At 44.4% G+C, this 15,704-nt stretch overlaps 1 protein-coding gene across 3 annotated transcripts in view; it reads right to left on the bottom strand.

Annotated features, from left to right (window-relative positions):
• LAMB4 (laminin subunit beta 4) overlaps window positions 1-15,704 on the bottom strand; it is a 64,563-nt gene that overhangs the window by 32,418 nt on the left and 16,441 nt on the right. For 2 of the 3 annotated variants that reach the window (XM_081211388.1, XM_081211387.1), the window contains exons 4-14: window positions 15,303-15,435; window positions 13,792-13,865; window positions 10,722-10,910; window positions 10,071-10,134; window positions 8,926-9,140; window positions 7,161-7,281; window positions 6,051-6,239; window positions 3,904-4,083; window positions 2,848-2,957; window positions 1,301-1,380; window positions 858-1,008 (exon numbers count right to left, since the gene is read on the bottom strand). In XM_081211388.1, the coding sequence (XP_081067514.1) occupies window positions 858-1,008; window positions 1,301-1,380; window positions 2,848-2,957; window positions 3,904-4,083; window positions 6,051-6,239; window positions 7,161-7,281; window positions 8,926-9,140; window positions 10,071-10,134; window positions 10,722-10,910; window positions 13,792-13,865; window positions 15,303-15,435 (1,506 nt within the window). Of the gene's footprint in view, window positions 1-857; window positions 1,009-1,300; window positions 1,381-2,847; window positions 2,958-3,903; window positions 4,084-6,050; window positions 6,240-7,150; window positions 7,282-8,925; window positions 9,141-10,070; window positions 10,135-10,721; window positions 10,911-13,791; window positions 13,866-15,302; window positions 15,436-15,704 lie in introns of those variants that run through there. The other variant, XM_081211389.1, reaches the window with a different exon arrangement.

Here is a 15,704-nt window from a genome sequence, read left to right as displayed (position 1 = left end):
AGGCAAAAACTCTCCTCTGTAACCAGGTCTTTGGCCTTTACCTATCTATGACCATTTAGAAGTGTGTGGGATGTTTCTAATGTACTTCCTTTCACCTTGGTTTTAATGTATCTTGTGTGATACATTCTGTCTGTCTGTTTGGTTGGTTGTAAGTCGCTTTGGTTGGTTGTAAGTTGCTTTGGGTTGCCCTGGACAAGATAAAGAGACTAACTAACTAACTAACTAACAGAAACACAACTGTGCTTAAAAGTACATCTTACTACATCCCATACACGGACGGATTTTTGCGGTAACATTGTCTATAAATATTGTAAATAACATAAATTAAAATATACTGCCATTCGATCAACATCTTTCATTCTTCCCCTCTCACTTCTGTTTCTGCTCTGACTCCCCTCTTTAGGTTTGATCTATATTACCACAACTGCACTTTGAATATGGGAAAGGGAAAGGGAAAGGACCCCTGACAGTTAAGTCCAGTCGCGGATCACTCTGGGGTTGGGCGCTCATCTCGCTTTACAGGCTGAGGGAGCCAGCGCTTGTCTGCAGACAGTTTTTCCGGGTCATGTGGCCAGCATGACTAAGTCGCTTCTGGCGCAACAGAACACCAAAACCAGAGCAGTGCACAGAAATGCCATTTACCTTCCCACCAGAGCAGTACCTATTTATCTACTTGCACTGGTGTGCTTTCGAAATGCTAGGTCGGCAGGAGCAGAGACCAAGCAATGGGAGCTCACTCCGTCGCAGGCATTCAAACTGCCGACCTTCTGATCAACAAGCCCAACAGTAGTTTAGACCACAGCGCCACCCACGTCCTCTATGAATATGAATATGGGAAGTAATGCCAAATAAAATACCAAAGGTGAAGATCCTGGGAGTGGCATCGAGTCTTCGGCTTCATATATATAATAGTCCAAAGGTAAGAAGAAGTAGCCTGGGGCTGGCTCAGAACACTGACGGCCCACGATGTTGGGAAGGCACTCACACTGACCATTAGTAGGTGCGCACCTAGCAGAAAAGAGAGGAAAACGAAACAGTACAAAAACTGCACAACCATGGACAGATGCTATACATCACAATACATTCATTCTTTCTTTGTTTGTAGAGTCTCCCCAATACAGCTAGTAGCCTGTTGCACTGATGCTTGAATCCAATCCATAAATTCACTCTTGCCATTTCCAATGACCCTAATGGCAAAGGAAAGAAGGGCAAAAATCTGCACCACTTTCAGTGGGAGTTTGTGGCGCAACATTTCTTAGATGCTAAATGAAGCATTTGAAATGGGAATTCACAGACTTACAAGTTATTGTGGGCACCGCCAATGTCACAGCCACAGGGAGAACATCCGTGTAGATTGCTCCCAAGGCCCCAGTATCCTTGCTGCAGTAAAATAAAAATGGAAACCAGTTAACCCCATTTGATATTAAAAACCGTTTTACTTACTGAACCTTTTGATTCCATTCCATTCTCCGGGGATGGAGAACATGTGGCACTTCAGATCTCATCAGGCTCCAACTTCCATAAGCTTCAGCCAATATGGCCAATAGGGCTGAAAGATGGAAAATGAAGTCCAGCAATATCTGGAGAGTCATATCGTATTTTTCGCTCCATAGGATGCACTTTTTTCTCCTAAAAAGTAAGGGGAAATATCTGTGCGTCTTATGGAGCGAATGCCTACGGATGGCGGGGGGGATCTGCTGAAGTTGCGAGGAGAATCCATGGTTCCCCTTCCTTCCCTCCTCCGTCGCTCGCTTTGAAGCAGCCAAGCAGGAGAGGAGCCGCTTACACGGGTTGGCTGCTTTAAAGTGAGTGTGCTCTCTTTCCCTCCTTCGTTCCCCACTCAGCTGGCTGACTAGCAGCAAAGCTTTTCAGCTCGCTGAGCCGGGGAGGCGGGAGATAAGGAGAGCCTGCTTGCTTTAAAAGACAAAGCAGGAGAGAAGAGGAGCCGCTTACACGAGTGTCCATGGCTACAGCCTGCACCAAAAAAATCACGCACCCATTGTTGCCTGGGGCCGCGGTGGTGCAAAAACGTGGTTACAAAGCACGGATCCACATGGATCCTCAGGATTTTTGCATTGGGTCACCCCAAGTTCACCATCAGATCACATAGCATGTCCATGGCTACAACCTGCACCAAAAGAATCACGCACCCACTGTTGCCTGGGGCCGCAATGGCGCAAAAACGTGGTTACAAAGCACAGATCCACATGGATCCTCAGGATTTTTGCATTGGGCTACCCCAAACTCACCGTCAGAGCACATGTCTATGGCCACAGCATGAACCACAAAAATCACGCACCCACTGTTTCATTCAGAATAATTTTTTTTCTTGTTTTCCTCTAAAAACTAGGTGCGTCTTATGGTCAGGTGCGTCTTACGGAGCGAAAAATATGGTAGGTCCCCTACACCTGCTAAGGAACATTGAGCGTATGAACAGATTAACATGGAAAGGGGTGCAGGTGGGCGGCACTTGCTTCAAAAATGGAAACAGGCTAAGTAAAGAGTTGGGTTGAATTTCCCTGCTTTCAGTCCTAGAACGGACTCCCACCCTCTCAAAAGTGGCACGTCCAAAACCCATATGGGCTTTTCCTGGGCCTGTAACCTAGCAGCAAGCCATGTTTCTTGGGTTCTCCCTATGGCAGTACACTAACTCTGATCCCTGTTTCCTTAGCAATTTGTAAAAGACAAAGAATTCTCAGCTGAATACCACGGATTGCCACTTTGACCTTTGCTTCATCACTTCCACAGCGGAAGAGATTTTTCAAAAGGTAAAAGACAAACACACGGGAACTTTTGTCAATGCAGAATACTGCAGTATCTGTCTCCGAACCTCTCACAGGTACCTACAGGGCATTCCTCGCAATGTTGCCCAGTGGCAAACCGCTGGCACAGACACTCTCCAGTCACTGGGTCGCAAGCAGAGAAAGACAAGCTTCCTGAAGGGTTGCAGCTGCAGGCTGAAAGGACACAAAAGAATCACCATCTCCGTGAGGCTCCCTTCACAGGCAGCGGGGATGAGCCCTCAGTAGAAATAAACCTTCTAAGGCGGAAAACACCATCTGCCTCCAGCAACCTTTATTCCAGGGACACAAATCCCAAGGGATGTGCTGGCACAACACCTGACCTCTCTTACCACTCAAGAAACGGGTGTGCATAACAATATGTAGTTTTGAAAAAGCCATGGAATACAATGGACTTCCATTTGTTATATATTTCTGACACTTTTGCAATTGGCAGCTAGGGTAAAATGCCCAGCTAGGGGATGTAAAAGATCCTTTCCCCCCTTCATTTCCTCTGAGTTTTATAATACAGCGTTTGCTTTAAGGGGGAAAAAAAGTTCTACAATCCCTTGGTTGCAGTACTGAACGAATGAAATGATTATGGCCTGGTTAAACCATAGTTTGCAGCAAGCCATAGTTTAATGCGAACGAGCTGCATACTAGTGTGTTCATGTGGTGCTCCTGCTACACCACAATGAAACAAGCAAGAGCAGTGGCGTAGCATGGGGGTGCAGGGGGGGCCAGCCGCACCGGGCGCAACATCTGGGGGTTAGGGTTAGGGGGCGCAAATCCACGGGTTAGGGGGCGCAAATTACTTGCCTTGCCCCGGGTGCTGACAACCCACGCTACGCCACTGAGCAAGAGTCTGGCTTCTCACATTGCCTTGACCTGGGCTTGCAGTTTGCGTTTCTCCTGCAGGAGCAGGCAGGGGAGGAATACCACGCGAACTTTAGAGCAGTGTTCATCAGCATGCTTGCATTTGCCAGCACCTTGAACCAAGGTTTGTTTCAAACTATGGCTTCATGTGACATATAGACTGAGCCACAGTTTTAAGGCAGGTGTGTTCTGATAATCAAAGCCTTTAATGGGGAGGAGGAAGAGAAAGAAAGAAAGAAAAACATACGTTGACAGCCCAGAGGATCACTTCCACTCAGCCCATAGTAGTTTGGCTTGCACTTGTCGCAATGAACTCCTTCGACGTTTTCCTTGCAGTGGCATTGGCCAGCAGTGGTTCCAAGAAATGGGTCTGTACGATCCTCGCACAGCCCATTGTACAATGTACCTTCAGGGTCACATTCACAAGCTATGGACAGATAGGCAGTCACAGATGTAAGTGGAAAGCAGTTAAATGGAAGCATTCACAGGCCAGAAATGTTCGCGAGTCATTGCAATAGTCAGCCTTGATACGGCTAAGCTCACCCCTATACCCTTTTAGTGAAAAGCCCAAATTTAATATATGTTTGCCTAGGGAAAGGGTTGAATTATGAATTATTTGAATTATGGTGCTGGATGAGACTCTTGAGAGTCCCACAAGAAGATCAAACCTATCCATTCTGGAGGGAATCAGCCCTGAGTGCTCACTGGAAGGACAGATCCTGAAGCTGAGGCTCCAGTACTTTGGCCACCTCATGAGAAGAGAAGACTCCCTGGAAAAGACCCTGATGCTGGGAAAGATGGAGGGCACAAGGAGAAGGGGACAACAGAGGACGAGATGGTTGGACAATGTTCTTGAAGCTACCAGCATGAGTTTGACCAAACTGCGGGAGGCAGTGGAAGATAGGAGTGCCTGGCGTGCTCTGGTCCATGGGGTCACGAAGAGTCGGACACAACTAAACGACTAAACAACAAGGGAAAGGGTCTGAAACTAATATTACAGAGCAGTCAACTCCTTGACTGTAACAGAATATGAAACAGCACAATTGCGAGGAGTGCAAATTGTACGCATTTTTATACTCCTGTGGAGTCAGACCTCCAAATCCAAACAGGATGAATACGATGAAACAGGGATAATTTGCCAGAAAAAAAGATTGAGTGTGGAATGAAATACATGGGCCATGTTTAGGGCCTACTTTGTTGTCTTAAGGAAAGAGGAGCCTTATTCAGGCTATACAGCCACAAAGGAGCAAGTACAGAGATGGGATGAGAATGCATCTATAGCTTCTCCCATCGCACAGCTCCTTCCAGTTTACCTGTGTTCTGTAGCAGGGAGCCTTTTCTATTTATGGAGGATCCATGTGCAACAAAGAACCCTGGAAGATCACAACTCTTCGTAACACAAATGGCAGAAAAGGCTCTCCACTGAGGAAGCGGCACTAGAAATATGGGGCAACCAGAAGAAGCTGTGTTATGATGGAGCCATGCCCCACTCTAGAATTTTTCCACTTGCGTTGGCTGCTCATGGCTAGAGGGGATGTCCTATGTCTTTCTTCCAGAATTCATTTTTTGGTACTCTGCATCTTAAAAGGTCTTTAAGAGCAGAGGTGTTTCCCATTGCATATGTGCCTGATCATTCCTAATCTAGTTCAGACTGGGAACGGCCGCCGAGACCATATAACACCGGTCTTGAAAGACCTACATTGGCTCCCAGTACGTTTCCGAGCACAATTCAAAGTGTTGGTGCTGACCTTTAAAGCTCTAAACGGCCTCGGTCCAGTATACCTGAAGGAGCGTCTCCACCTCCATCATTCTGCCCAGACACTGAGGTCCAGCTCCGAGGGCCTTCTGGCAGTTCCCTCGCTACGAGAAGCCAAGTTACAGGGAACCAGGCAGAGGGCCTTCTCGGTAGTGGCGCCCTCCCTGTGGAACGCCCTCCCACCAAATGTCAAAGAGAACAACAACTACCAGACTTTTAGAAGACATCTGAAGGCAGCCCTGTTTAGGGAAGCTTTTAATGTTTGATGTATCATAGTATTTTAATATTCTTTGGGAAGCCGCCCAGAGTGGCTGGGGAAACCCAGCCAGATGGGCGGGGTATAAATAATAAATTATTATTATTATTATTATTATTCAGATTTCCCACATTTTCTAAATCAGCTCGTGTACAACTTGCTGGTCTGGGCCCCTGTTGCTTAGCATCTTGGATCACTTATATAAAATACTTGATTTGTAAGCAAATGCCACGAGTTGGATCCAGACTGTGCAAACTGAATTTAGATCCCATCGAGATCAATGGGACGAGTAAATCATTGCTTTCAGTAGGAATGGCATTCGACTAACTGAGACCTGAATCCAGCTCTATGGGTCATCATCTAGGGAAGGTCACACACTTACGGATACATGCACGAGGGTCCGAAATTGTCCTCTCTGGATCTTGATAAAAGAAAAGCTTGCAGCGATCACAGTGCTGCCCCATGGTATTATGCTGACAATCTTCGCATACCCCACCACTGATGCGGTTATTAGAAAGGTACACAGCCATATCAAAGTGGCAGCTTTCAGAATGACCATTGCACTCACACTCTGAAACAGAAGACAAAAACAGAGGCATACGTATGATGTAGACAGGAATAGGGACACCGTGAACCCAATCCCTTAACGGTATGTTCATCCAAGTATATGAAAAACAGACTCTGAATTCTACCATCGACCATAACATCCTTCTGGACCGTCTCGAGGGGCTGGGAGCTGGGGGCACTGTCATACAGTGGTTCCGCTCCTTCCTCCTGGGCCGTGTTCAGAAAGTGGTGGGGGGGGGATGAGTGTTCAGACCCCTGGGCTCTCACTTGTGGGGTGCCTCAGGGTTCTGTCCTCTTCCCCCATGCTTTTCAACATCTATATGCAGCCGCTGGGAGAGATCATCAGGGGGTTTGGGCTGGGTGTTCATCAGTATGCGGATGATACCCAGCTCTACCTCTCTTTTAAATCAGAACCAGTGAAGGCGGTGAAGGTCCTGTGTGAGTGTCTGGAGGCAGTTGGAGGATGGATGGCGGCTAACAGATTGAGGTTGAATCCTGACAAGACAGAAGTACTGTTCTTGGGGGACAGGAGGCGGGCGGGTGTGGAGGACTCCCTGGTCCTGAATGGGGTAACTGTGCCCCTGAAGGACCAGGTGCGCAGCCTGGGAGTCATTTTGGACTCACAGCTGTCCATGGAGGCACAGGTCAAATCTGTGCCCAGGGCAGCTGTTTACCAGCTCCATCTGGTACGCAGGCTGAGACCCTATCTGCCTGCTGACTGCCTTATTATTATTATTATTATTATTATTATTATTACTCTAGCTTCAATAACTTTGCATGAGGAACCGTGGATAGCTCTTAAGTGGAAAGGCACTTTCAAAAGAGAGTTCAGCCTATCAATGCACAGCACTTCCAAGCACCGCACGGCGATGGCCGATTGCTATCCGCAAAACTGATAACAACGAAGTAAATCACTTTGAGGTACTTTGGCAAGCATTTTCCTGCGATCCTTCTGCTGGCCTCCAGGGAGCATCATTGTAGAAATCTTTGCACCTCTCACAGGACAAGCCGTCTGTGTTGTGCTCGCAGAGGCAGCTCCCATGGACCTGCAGCATGTCAACAACAAATTTAAAACACACAGTTATCTTCCGTGCTTTTCTTTCCTGGGATGTGATTCAACAGAAATGTCTCTTGTCCATGTCCTGCAGAAATCAACTGGGTGTGCATAGCTCAGTTGGTTAGAGAGTGGTGCTGAGAACACCAAGGCTGCAGGTTCGATCCCCGAATGGGACAGCTGCATGTGCCTACATTGAGGGGGTTGGACTAGCTCAGTGGTGCCCAAACTTTTTTCAAAGAGGGCCAGATTTGATGAAGTGAAGGGCCGTGAGGGCCAACCAAAGTTGTTGACCTTTTTTAAGGATTGAAGTTGAGTTTTTTTATTATTTTACCCCAAAGTTGTTGAGTTTTTCTCTCAAAGATATGGTCCTTCAGATAGGCTTCACCAGAAGTGTTCCAGTTTTGCACAACACATCTTCTGAGCAAAGGACATCTATCCAAGCGACATGATCTTGGCAATTTAGCAGCAGTGCTCTCAGACGTCCACAAGGATTTGCACCAATTTTTCTCGCCCACAAAAATGGAAGGTTTCCCAGGGTGAAGAACCTTGTGGATTATGTTTGTCACAAACTGTTCACTGCTTCTTATCCAAATCTTTATCGTCTTTTTTATAAAAGCAACTTTTTCCGAAGGTAATCAGTCCAATCTACACTCACATAGGCAGCATGATAATTGGGGAATTCCAAGATCTCTGCTGGATCACAGTCAGCTCTCAGTTCTGGCAGCTAAAAGGGGAACTGCTCACCTTATTGATGTAAAACTCCAAAATGTATTTTGTATAGTTAAGTTTCTACCTCTATCTTCAGTACATTTTTTTTTTATACTTTATTGCTATGGCTAGTGGCTGATGAAAATAAAGATTCTTCTGATCTGACCTGACCATCAACACATACAAAAAAGGGTCATTATCAGCAAGGTTGGAGAAACCCCCCTGAGGTTTATAGAAGTACAAAATGGTGGTGTTGGGGGATGACCCCAAAACAGTGATCAGGGCCCACAGAATGCTGATTTATGCTTCATACATGCTATGCTTTTAAACCATATTCAAAGCACATTTTCTCCCTCAAAGGATTCTGGGCACTGTAGTTTTTTATGGGTTGCTGGAACTGTAACTCTGTGAGGGGTAAAATTATAGTGTTCAGAATTCGGCAGGGGGTGGGGGGGTAGAGAAATAGGCTTTCAACATGCAACCTTACTTTTAGTGGTAGTGTTAGAGAAGGGAACAGAAAAACATAATTAATGGAATGGAATATGTTGGGAGAGGGCATTAGTGACTGGCTGGCTGGCACCATGAACAGGAGCACTTCACGCAGGAACATTTTGCTGCAGGTTGCATTTGTAGAGGAATAATTTTTACATTTTTAAATCACTGGTCACTTCCCTCGCTCTTTCTTTCTTATACAAGCTATTCTAGGCAAGTTAAGAATTATTGCATTTATCTATAAACAATTCAAGTCTACACACAGCACTGGCTATTAACTGCATTATATCCGCATAATTACAGCTGTGGCATTTCCCTGCTATTAGCCAAATATGATCTAATTACTCTTAGGAATATCTCTGCAGTACCTTACAGAAGCTGGATTTTTTTTGCCTCTAATAAAGTGTCAAGAATTAGAAGATTTGTGACGTACCATTCCAGGCTCATGAAAAACATCACCCCTCAGATTTTGCACTGGGCCACAGTAGCTGGCGTGACCATTGCAAAAACAGCTTCCGCGAACTATCATCTCGTAAAGCGCATAGTAGTATTTTTCCAGAGGATCATGCCGCTTTTGTCCAAGTAAAGTATCTCCAAGAGTGTGAAGCTTAGTAAAGTTTATTCTCAGGTTTGTTAAGGTAATAAGCTCTGTGAGCAAGGACAAGAAATAATTGGTTAATTGGCCTGAACATTGAGTTGATGCAATTCAAGCACAACAGCAGAGATCATTCAGGGTATGACTAAAGGGTTAATTCTGTTATTAGAGGGTAGAGACGGGGGTGTTGCTTAGCAACCAGGCAGAGTGGCATGGGCTTTGCTGAGCTAGCGCATGTTCTGATTGGATGTTTCCCTGCTATGTACAAGGTCTGAACTGAGAAAGGCAAAACCTCTCTGCTTCTTTCTCCTCAAGTTCTATGCTGTTTTTGTTCAGTTTTGTGCAATAAAGTGGGGTTTTACTTTTTTTCTCTGAACTGTGTTTTATTTATGCAATTTGCTAACAATGTGAACATACAATGCTGCCTTATATACCAAGTCAGACATTCGTCCCCATCATGTCAAAGATTGAATAGTTCAGATGGCCATGGCCCTCCAGTCTTCCCTACCTTGATCCATCACAAAATTCAACTTGGTACTTTCTATGTGTAAAGCAGATGTAGGGAAAATTTGGCCCGCTTGTTGCTAAACTACAACTCCCATCAGCTGCAGCAAGCATGACCAATGGCCAGGGATGATGGGAGTTGTAGTTTAGCAACATCTGGAAGGTTAAAGGTTCATCACACCCAGTGTAAAGCATCCTTTGCTCCTGAGCTTTGGCCCTTTCCATTAAAAATACCCAAGTATAGTAGCTCTACCATAGATGTAAACATGTCAATCTTCGCTGAAGGCAGCAGACTGCCATGACAGTATACATTTAGGGGGAGCCAAGGTAGTATCTTCCAGATGTTGTTGGCAGCCTAGCCAGCGGTCAGGGAAGATCAGAGTTCGAGACCATCAATATCTGGATCTTGGCTATTTCTGCATTAGTATTTTGCATGAAAGCAAAAGAATTTTTAAAGGCATTATGAAACTCCAAACTACCTTGGATGTATGGGGCGTAGGGATCTTCTATTTCAAAGCTGGGATCCAGAGCTTTAAAAACAACCTGTGGAAATGCAATGAAGATTTATACTGTCATTGTAAAAGTAAATGACTTACCGTATTTTTCCGTGTATAACATGCCCCCATGTATAAGATGACCCCTATTTTTTGGGACAGCAACAAAAAAAATTGGGGAGAGTTGTGCAGTTTTTTTGGGGGGGGGGAGATTGCCCAGAGTTATTGAGCCGCCAATCACTCTACAGCATGCCCGCCAGTGAAAATCACACACATTGCCGTGGTCACCAATCGTCTGCACACTAGCTGCCGAAAATCAACACCCAACTGACACCCACAGCAAATCGCCAACAGGCCTTGCAGCAGCAACAAATCACACGCCCAGTCGCCGCTCCCAATCTCCTGCTGGTTGCTGCCACCAATCGCCTGTCCCCCCTCTGCTATCCGTGTATAATACAACCCGCAATTTTTGCCTATTATTTCTAAGGAAAAAATATCGTCTTATACACAGAAAAATACGGTAACTGGAATATGTTCTTACATAAGAAATGCATAGCTAAGGGCTACACCACTGAAGCCGAAATCAACATTAAGACTAAATCCTTACGATGAAATGAACTCAAAGAACAGGCATACCTCCCCTTCAGTGGAGGGCTCGATATCCGAATATCTTGAGTTGCAAACAACATCTCCAACAGTGGTGGCTGGCCTCGAAGGAATATTAGGGAAAGAAGTAGCACAGTCTTGCGCAAAATATCTAAACACTTTCCAGGTTTGACCATAATCTGTGGAGCGCTCCACCAACATTGCTGCAGGCCGGAATGTCTGTGAAGAGAGAGAACTTCATTCAGATCACTCCCACTATAATGACCACTTCAGTCCTCAGTGGCACCAGGGGGAAACCCACATCTGTGGACTCCCAGATGTGTCCTCATTTATAGTGAGCTTGTCTTGGGCAGGATTCAGATTCTGACATGCCACTACAGATGTTTCTCAAGCATTTGCTAAATGATAGCGAAGCTACCCAGCGATAGACTTTCGTTCCTCAGCTCCATCCATGTCCAAACTCAAATTATCTAAGCGTTATGTTAATTTTAAATTCCCAGTTGTGTTAACATTGGTTTCATGTTAGAGAAAGTGACTCTCTTAAATAATGTGTTTTATAAAAGATATAAAATTCCAATTTATTGCTGCTATGATGAAAAGCCACTGAAATGGCAAGCCTCACAGAACTCTAGCCTGATGGTTGCCATTAATCTGATTTGAATTAATTTTATAATGAAATGATTTTAGAATGTTGTAGCATTTTACTGTTGTTAGCTGCTCTGAGCCCGGCTTCGGCTGGAGAGGGCGGGATATAAATAACATTATTATTATTATTATTGTTGTTGTTGTTGTTGTTGTTGTTTTGTTGTTGTTGTTGTTATTTACAATGGAATAATAATAATAATAATAATAATAATAATAATAATAATAATATGCTTATCAGTGGATGCACATGACTGGCTTGCCATAGACTGCCCATGGTTGGAACTCATCAAGGTTTTCATTTGTTTCTTTGTTTAAGCATTACCTGCTTCTCAATAGACATTCTTCGCAAAACTGTGTTACAAAATACACATCAAAACATAACCAATAAAAACAGAATTCAAAGCCACTTAAAACATCTATTTTATAATACCAATAAAAGCCAGCAAAGCGAGCGAGTCCAGTGTAATTTAAACATATGAACCAAGATCACAACACTATTTCGACATCTCAGGTTACAGTTCACCACTGAATGCCATGAGAAAAAGTTGTGTCTTCACAATACTTGTAAGGATTGAGGGATGGGCATCTCTGACTTCACCAGCGAAAAGGCCCTATTCCATGTGCCTGCCAGCCTAATTTTCTTTGTTGGCAGGTCTATGAAGCAGATCTTAAGGCATGGGTTGGCTGATTTAAACAGTTCTTTAAATAACTGGGTCCCAAACTCTTCAGGGTTTTGAAGTTCATCACCGGCACTTTAAATTAGGTCTGGAAATGCTATTGTAACCAGTGGGATTGGTCCAATATAGATATAATATGTTCCATAAGGAGCCTAAGATTTCCAATTAAAACTGCAGAGTGGAAAGGAGAAAGGACCTTTTTCTGCGTCCCCACTTCCAGCTACTCTCCAAAGACTGGAGAAGAGACCCTCTTAAGAATTAATTAGTGGGGTGGGCAGGGGAAGGACTAGACCATTTGAAAAATGACCATAATATTTTAGCTGCAGTTCATTCATTTTCAGCACTGTATTCTTGTTATATATTGAAAAAAGTGTGCCTACACATTCCATTGTTGCACCCACAACCTCGGTTTAAGGTGCTGTTTAGCTCCTAGCTTTAACATCTCAGTTTCTAACACTGCCCCACGCAGAGCACATTGTAGTAGTCAGGCCTGGCTATCACTAGTGTGTGGATAACTGAGACACTGCCCATTTTCTCTCGAGAAGGGAAGGCAAGGCAGCTGAAGCTGATAAAAACCAACCCAGCTATGCTGTTGCCTGGTAGCCTTGAGCTCAACAACACTGCTAAAATGCAAATTTGATCCTCATAACAAGCCTTCATCTGGGTTTTCCCCACCCACAGCACTTCTATTTTATCTGGATTAATCTCAGTTTCCAACCCAAACTTGCCTCAAGGTGCCAATCCAGAAGTTCAACTGCCTCTTTAGGATGAGGAGATGGAAAACAGATGCAAAGTTGAGTGTCATCTGCATACTGATGACATTTCAACCCAAACCTCCAGATGACTTCCTCGTTAAGATTAACAAAGTACGAAGATTTGAAGTCTAATATCTATCACATAATAACCAATCCTTCATGTAATAACCAATGCTTCCATCTGACTGTTACTTAAACTCTAAAGGACAGCATATGCAAGGGTTATCCTTATCCTAAAACAACACTCTGAGGTAGTCTAAGCTCAGAAGTAGTTACAGATAGGTAGCCGTGTTGGTCTGCCATAGTCAAAATAAAAAAAATCCTTCCAGTAGCACCTTAAAGACCAACTAAGTTAGTTCTTGGTATGAGCTTTCGTGTGCATGCACACTTCTTCAGATAAGAAGTAGTGATTGTCCCCAAATCACCCTGGGAGCTTGATGGGCGGGTGAGGATTTAAACACAAGTACTTTAGCCACAGGACGTGGGTGGTGCAGTGGGTTAAACCACAGAGCCTAGGATTGGCCGATCAGAAGGTCAGCGGTTCGAATCCCCGCAACGGGGTGAGCTCCCGTTGCTCGGTCCCTGCTCCTGCCAACCTAGCAGTTCGAAAGCACGTCCAAGTGCAAGTAGATAAATAGGTACCACTCTGGCGGGAAAGTAAACAGCATTTCTGTGCGCTGCTCTGGTTTGCCAGAAGCGGCTTAGTCATGCTGGCCACATGACCCGGAAGCTGTATGCCAGCTCCCTCGGCCAGTAAAGCGAGATGAGCGCCGCAACCCCAGAGTCGGCCACGACTGGACCTGATGGTCAGGGGTCCCTTTACCTTTTTACTTTAGCCACAACACACAGATAGCACATTAAACAACAACATACATTGCACATCTGTGGAACTCCTTGGACACATTTCCTAGTCAACAATTCAGATGGCTTGATTTTCCAAAGGAGTTTACATGGTTTAATTAAAGTCACTAGTCTATAAATCAATTTAAATATTACATGATTATGTAGTTATGTGCAGGGTACCTTGAAAGTCAGGATAAGGTGGCTGAACTGAAACAGATTTTCTAAATCCAGCCTGATGCTGACATGGTCAACACCTGAAATGGAATGAAAAAAGTGTTAAGTAGTACAAATTATCTATTTTATCTGATGAGTGTAGGATATGGCAAACTGTACGAAAGAACATTAGGTGGAACATGGCTGGATCAGACCAAAAGCCTACCTTGGTCCACAATCTTGTTTTTCACACGACCAACCAGATGCACATGGGAAGCTCAGGAGCAGGAAGTGAGGGCAAAATAACTCTCCACTGTCGTAACCCAACAGAGGCAACAGCTTATGAGGATGATGAGGGAGCCTGACATTGTACAGTTGTACCTCTGGTTATGAACTTAATACGTTCTGGAGGTCCATTCTTAACCTGAAACCATTCTTAACCTGAGGTACCACTTTAGCTAATGGGGCCTCCTGCTGCCTCCGCGCCACCGCCGTACGATTTCTGTTCTCATCCTGAGGTAACGTTCTTAACCCGAGGTACTACTTCCAGGTTAGCAGAGTCTGTAACCTGAAGTGTTTGTAACCCGAGGTACCACTGCACGTGTGACATCAGGACATTGGGAGGAGTGGAGCTAAAGGCAAACATGGCAGCCATGCCACTATAGGCAGAAGGCTGCTCTGATCATATTTATGATTTTCAATTTTATACATTTCAATAATTTTACAATCATGTTAACATTTCAAAACTCGACTTCCTTCCCCCTCTTTCTGTGGTTCCTTAAATTTATTTTTTTATATTTTCTGCATATTCCAAATTAACTTAATCATTTCTTCATCTACTTATAAAACTGCAGGTTATTACAATAATCCTGCTAATGTTCTTATCTAAAATTCCCTGTAATGTAAGTAGAGATAGCAGGAAAGTCCTGCTTCACTGAGATTCTAGTCGCTGCTCTCATAATGTGAGCGAGCAGTTTAAATGGATTTGGCACTCACCTAACAACAAACCTACTGCCACCCCCCTCCCCGACAACCTGACTTTTTTGCAGCAAGGAAAGTGATGTGAAAATGCACTGGGAAGCGTGGGTTAACTATTTAAGGCAACATCCTGCAACCTAGAAAGAATTCAGAATAAATGCTCAATAAACAGCTGGTGTAGAAAAACCTCCTTGCAAAACTTTGTGCAAACAAATCAGGATGAATGCTCCATAAACAAGTCATCTGGAAATGACCTCTGGCTGTTTCCAGCCAGGTGTTTATGGTGAGTTTATGCTCACGTATGAAAGGTTTCTTTTTAATATTCACTCATTTTGAGCATAAACATGGGAGTCTCCCTTCAGCTTTAATCAAGATTCACCCTTTCCGTGGTGGTGGTGGGGAGATGTTTTTAAAAAGCCTGCTTCCAATTGTTTGCAATATCTGAATGACCCGTTCACGATATTAACCCCTCCATTTTGAACCCCCCTCTATAATGCGGCTGGAGGTTGCAGTAAATTCAAATTAGACTAAGAAACAAACATGAATGAAAAGCCACTCACCGTTTTCAGACTGCCACCACTTCTTTCGATCTGGCTCCAAAGTTGTGATAACATTTTCAATTAAGTGACTCTCAGCCTGAAAAACTGGATTATACGGGTATCTGGAATCACAGGTGAAACATTTCTGCTCATCCTAGAAAAAGAATGGTGGGCAAGATGAATGGTTATTATGGCTACCAGTAACTCGTGCCCGGCGGACAACTGAAGCAGGATTAGACAGCAAGCAACACCAACTACAGTGGTACCTCGGGTTAAGTACTTAATTTGTTCCGGAGGTCCGTTCTTAACCTGAAACTGTTATTAACCTGAAGCACCACTTTAGCTAATAGGGCCTCCTGCTGCCGCTGCGCTGCCGGAGCATGACTTCTGTTCTCATCCTGAAGCAAAGTTCTTAACCCAAGG

This window comes from Podarcis bocagei, assembly GCF_964188305.1.
Source record: "Podarcis bocagei genome assembly, chromosome: 10".
In the NCBI taxonomy this organism is placed as follows: Eukaryota; Metazoa; Chordata; class Lepidosauria; order Squamata; family Lacertidae; genus Podarcis; species Podarcis bocagei.
This window is presented reverse-complemented; position numbering and strand designations above follow the sequence as displayed.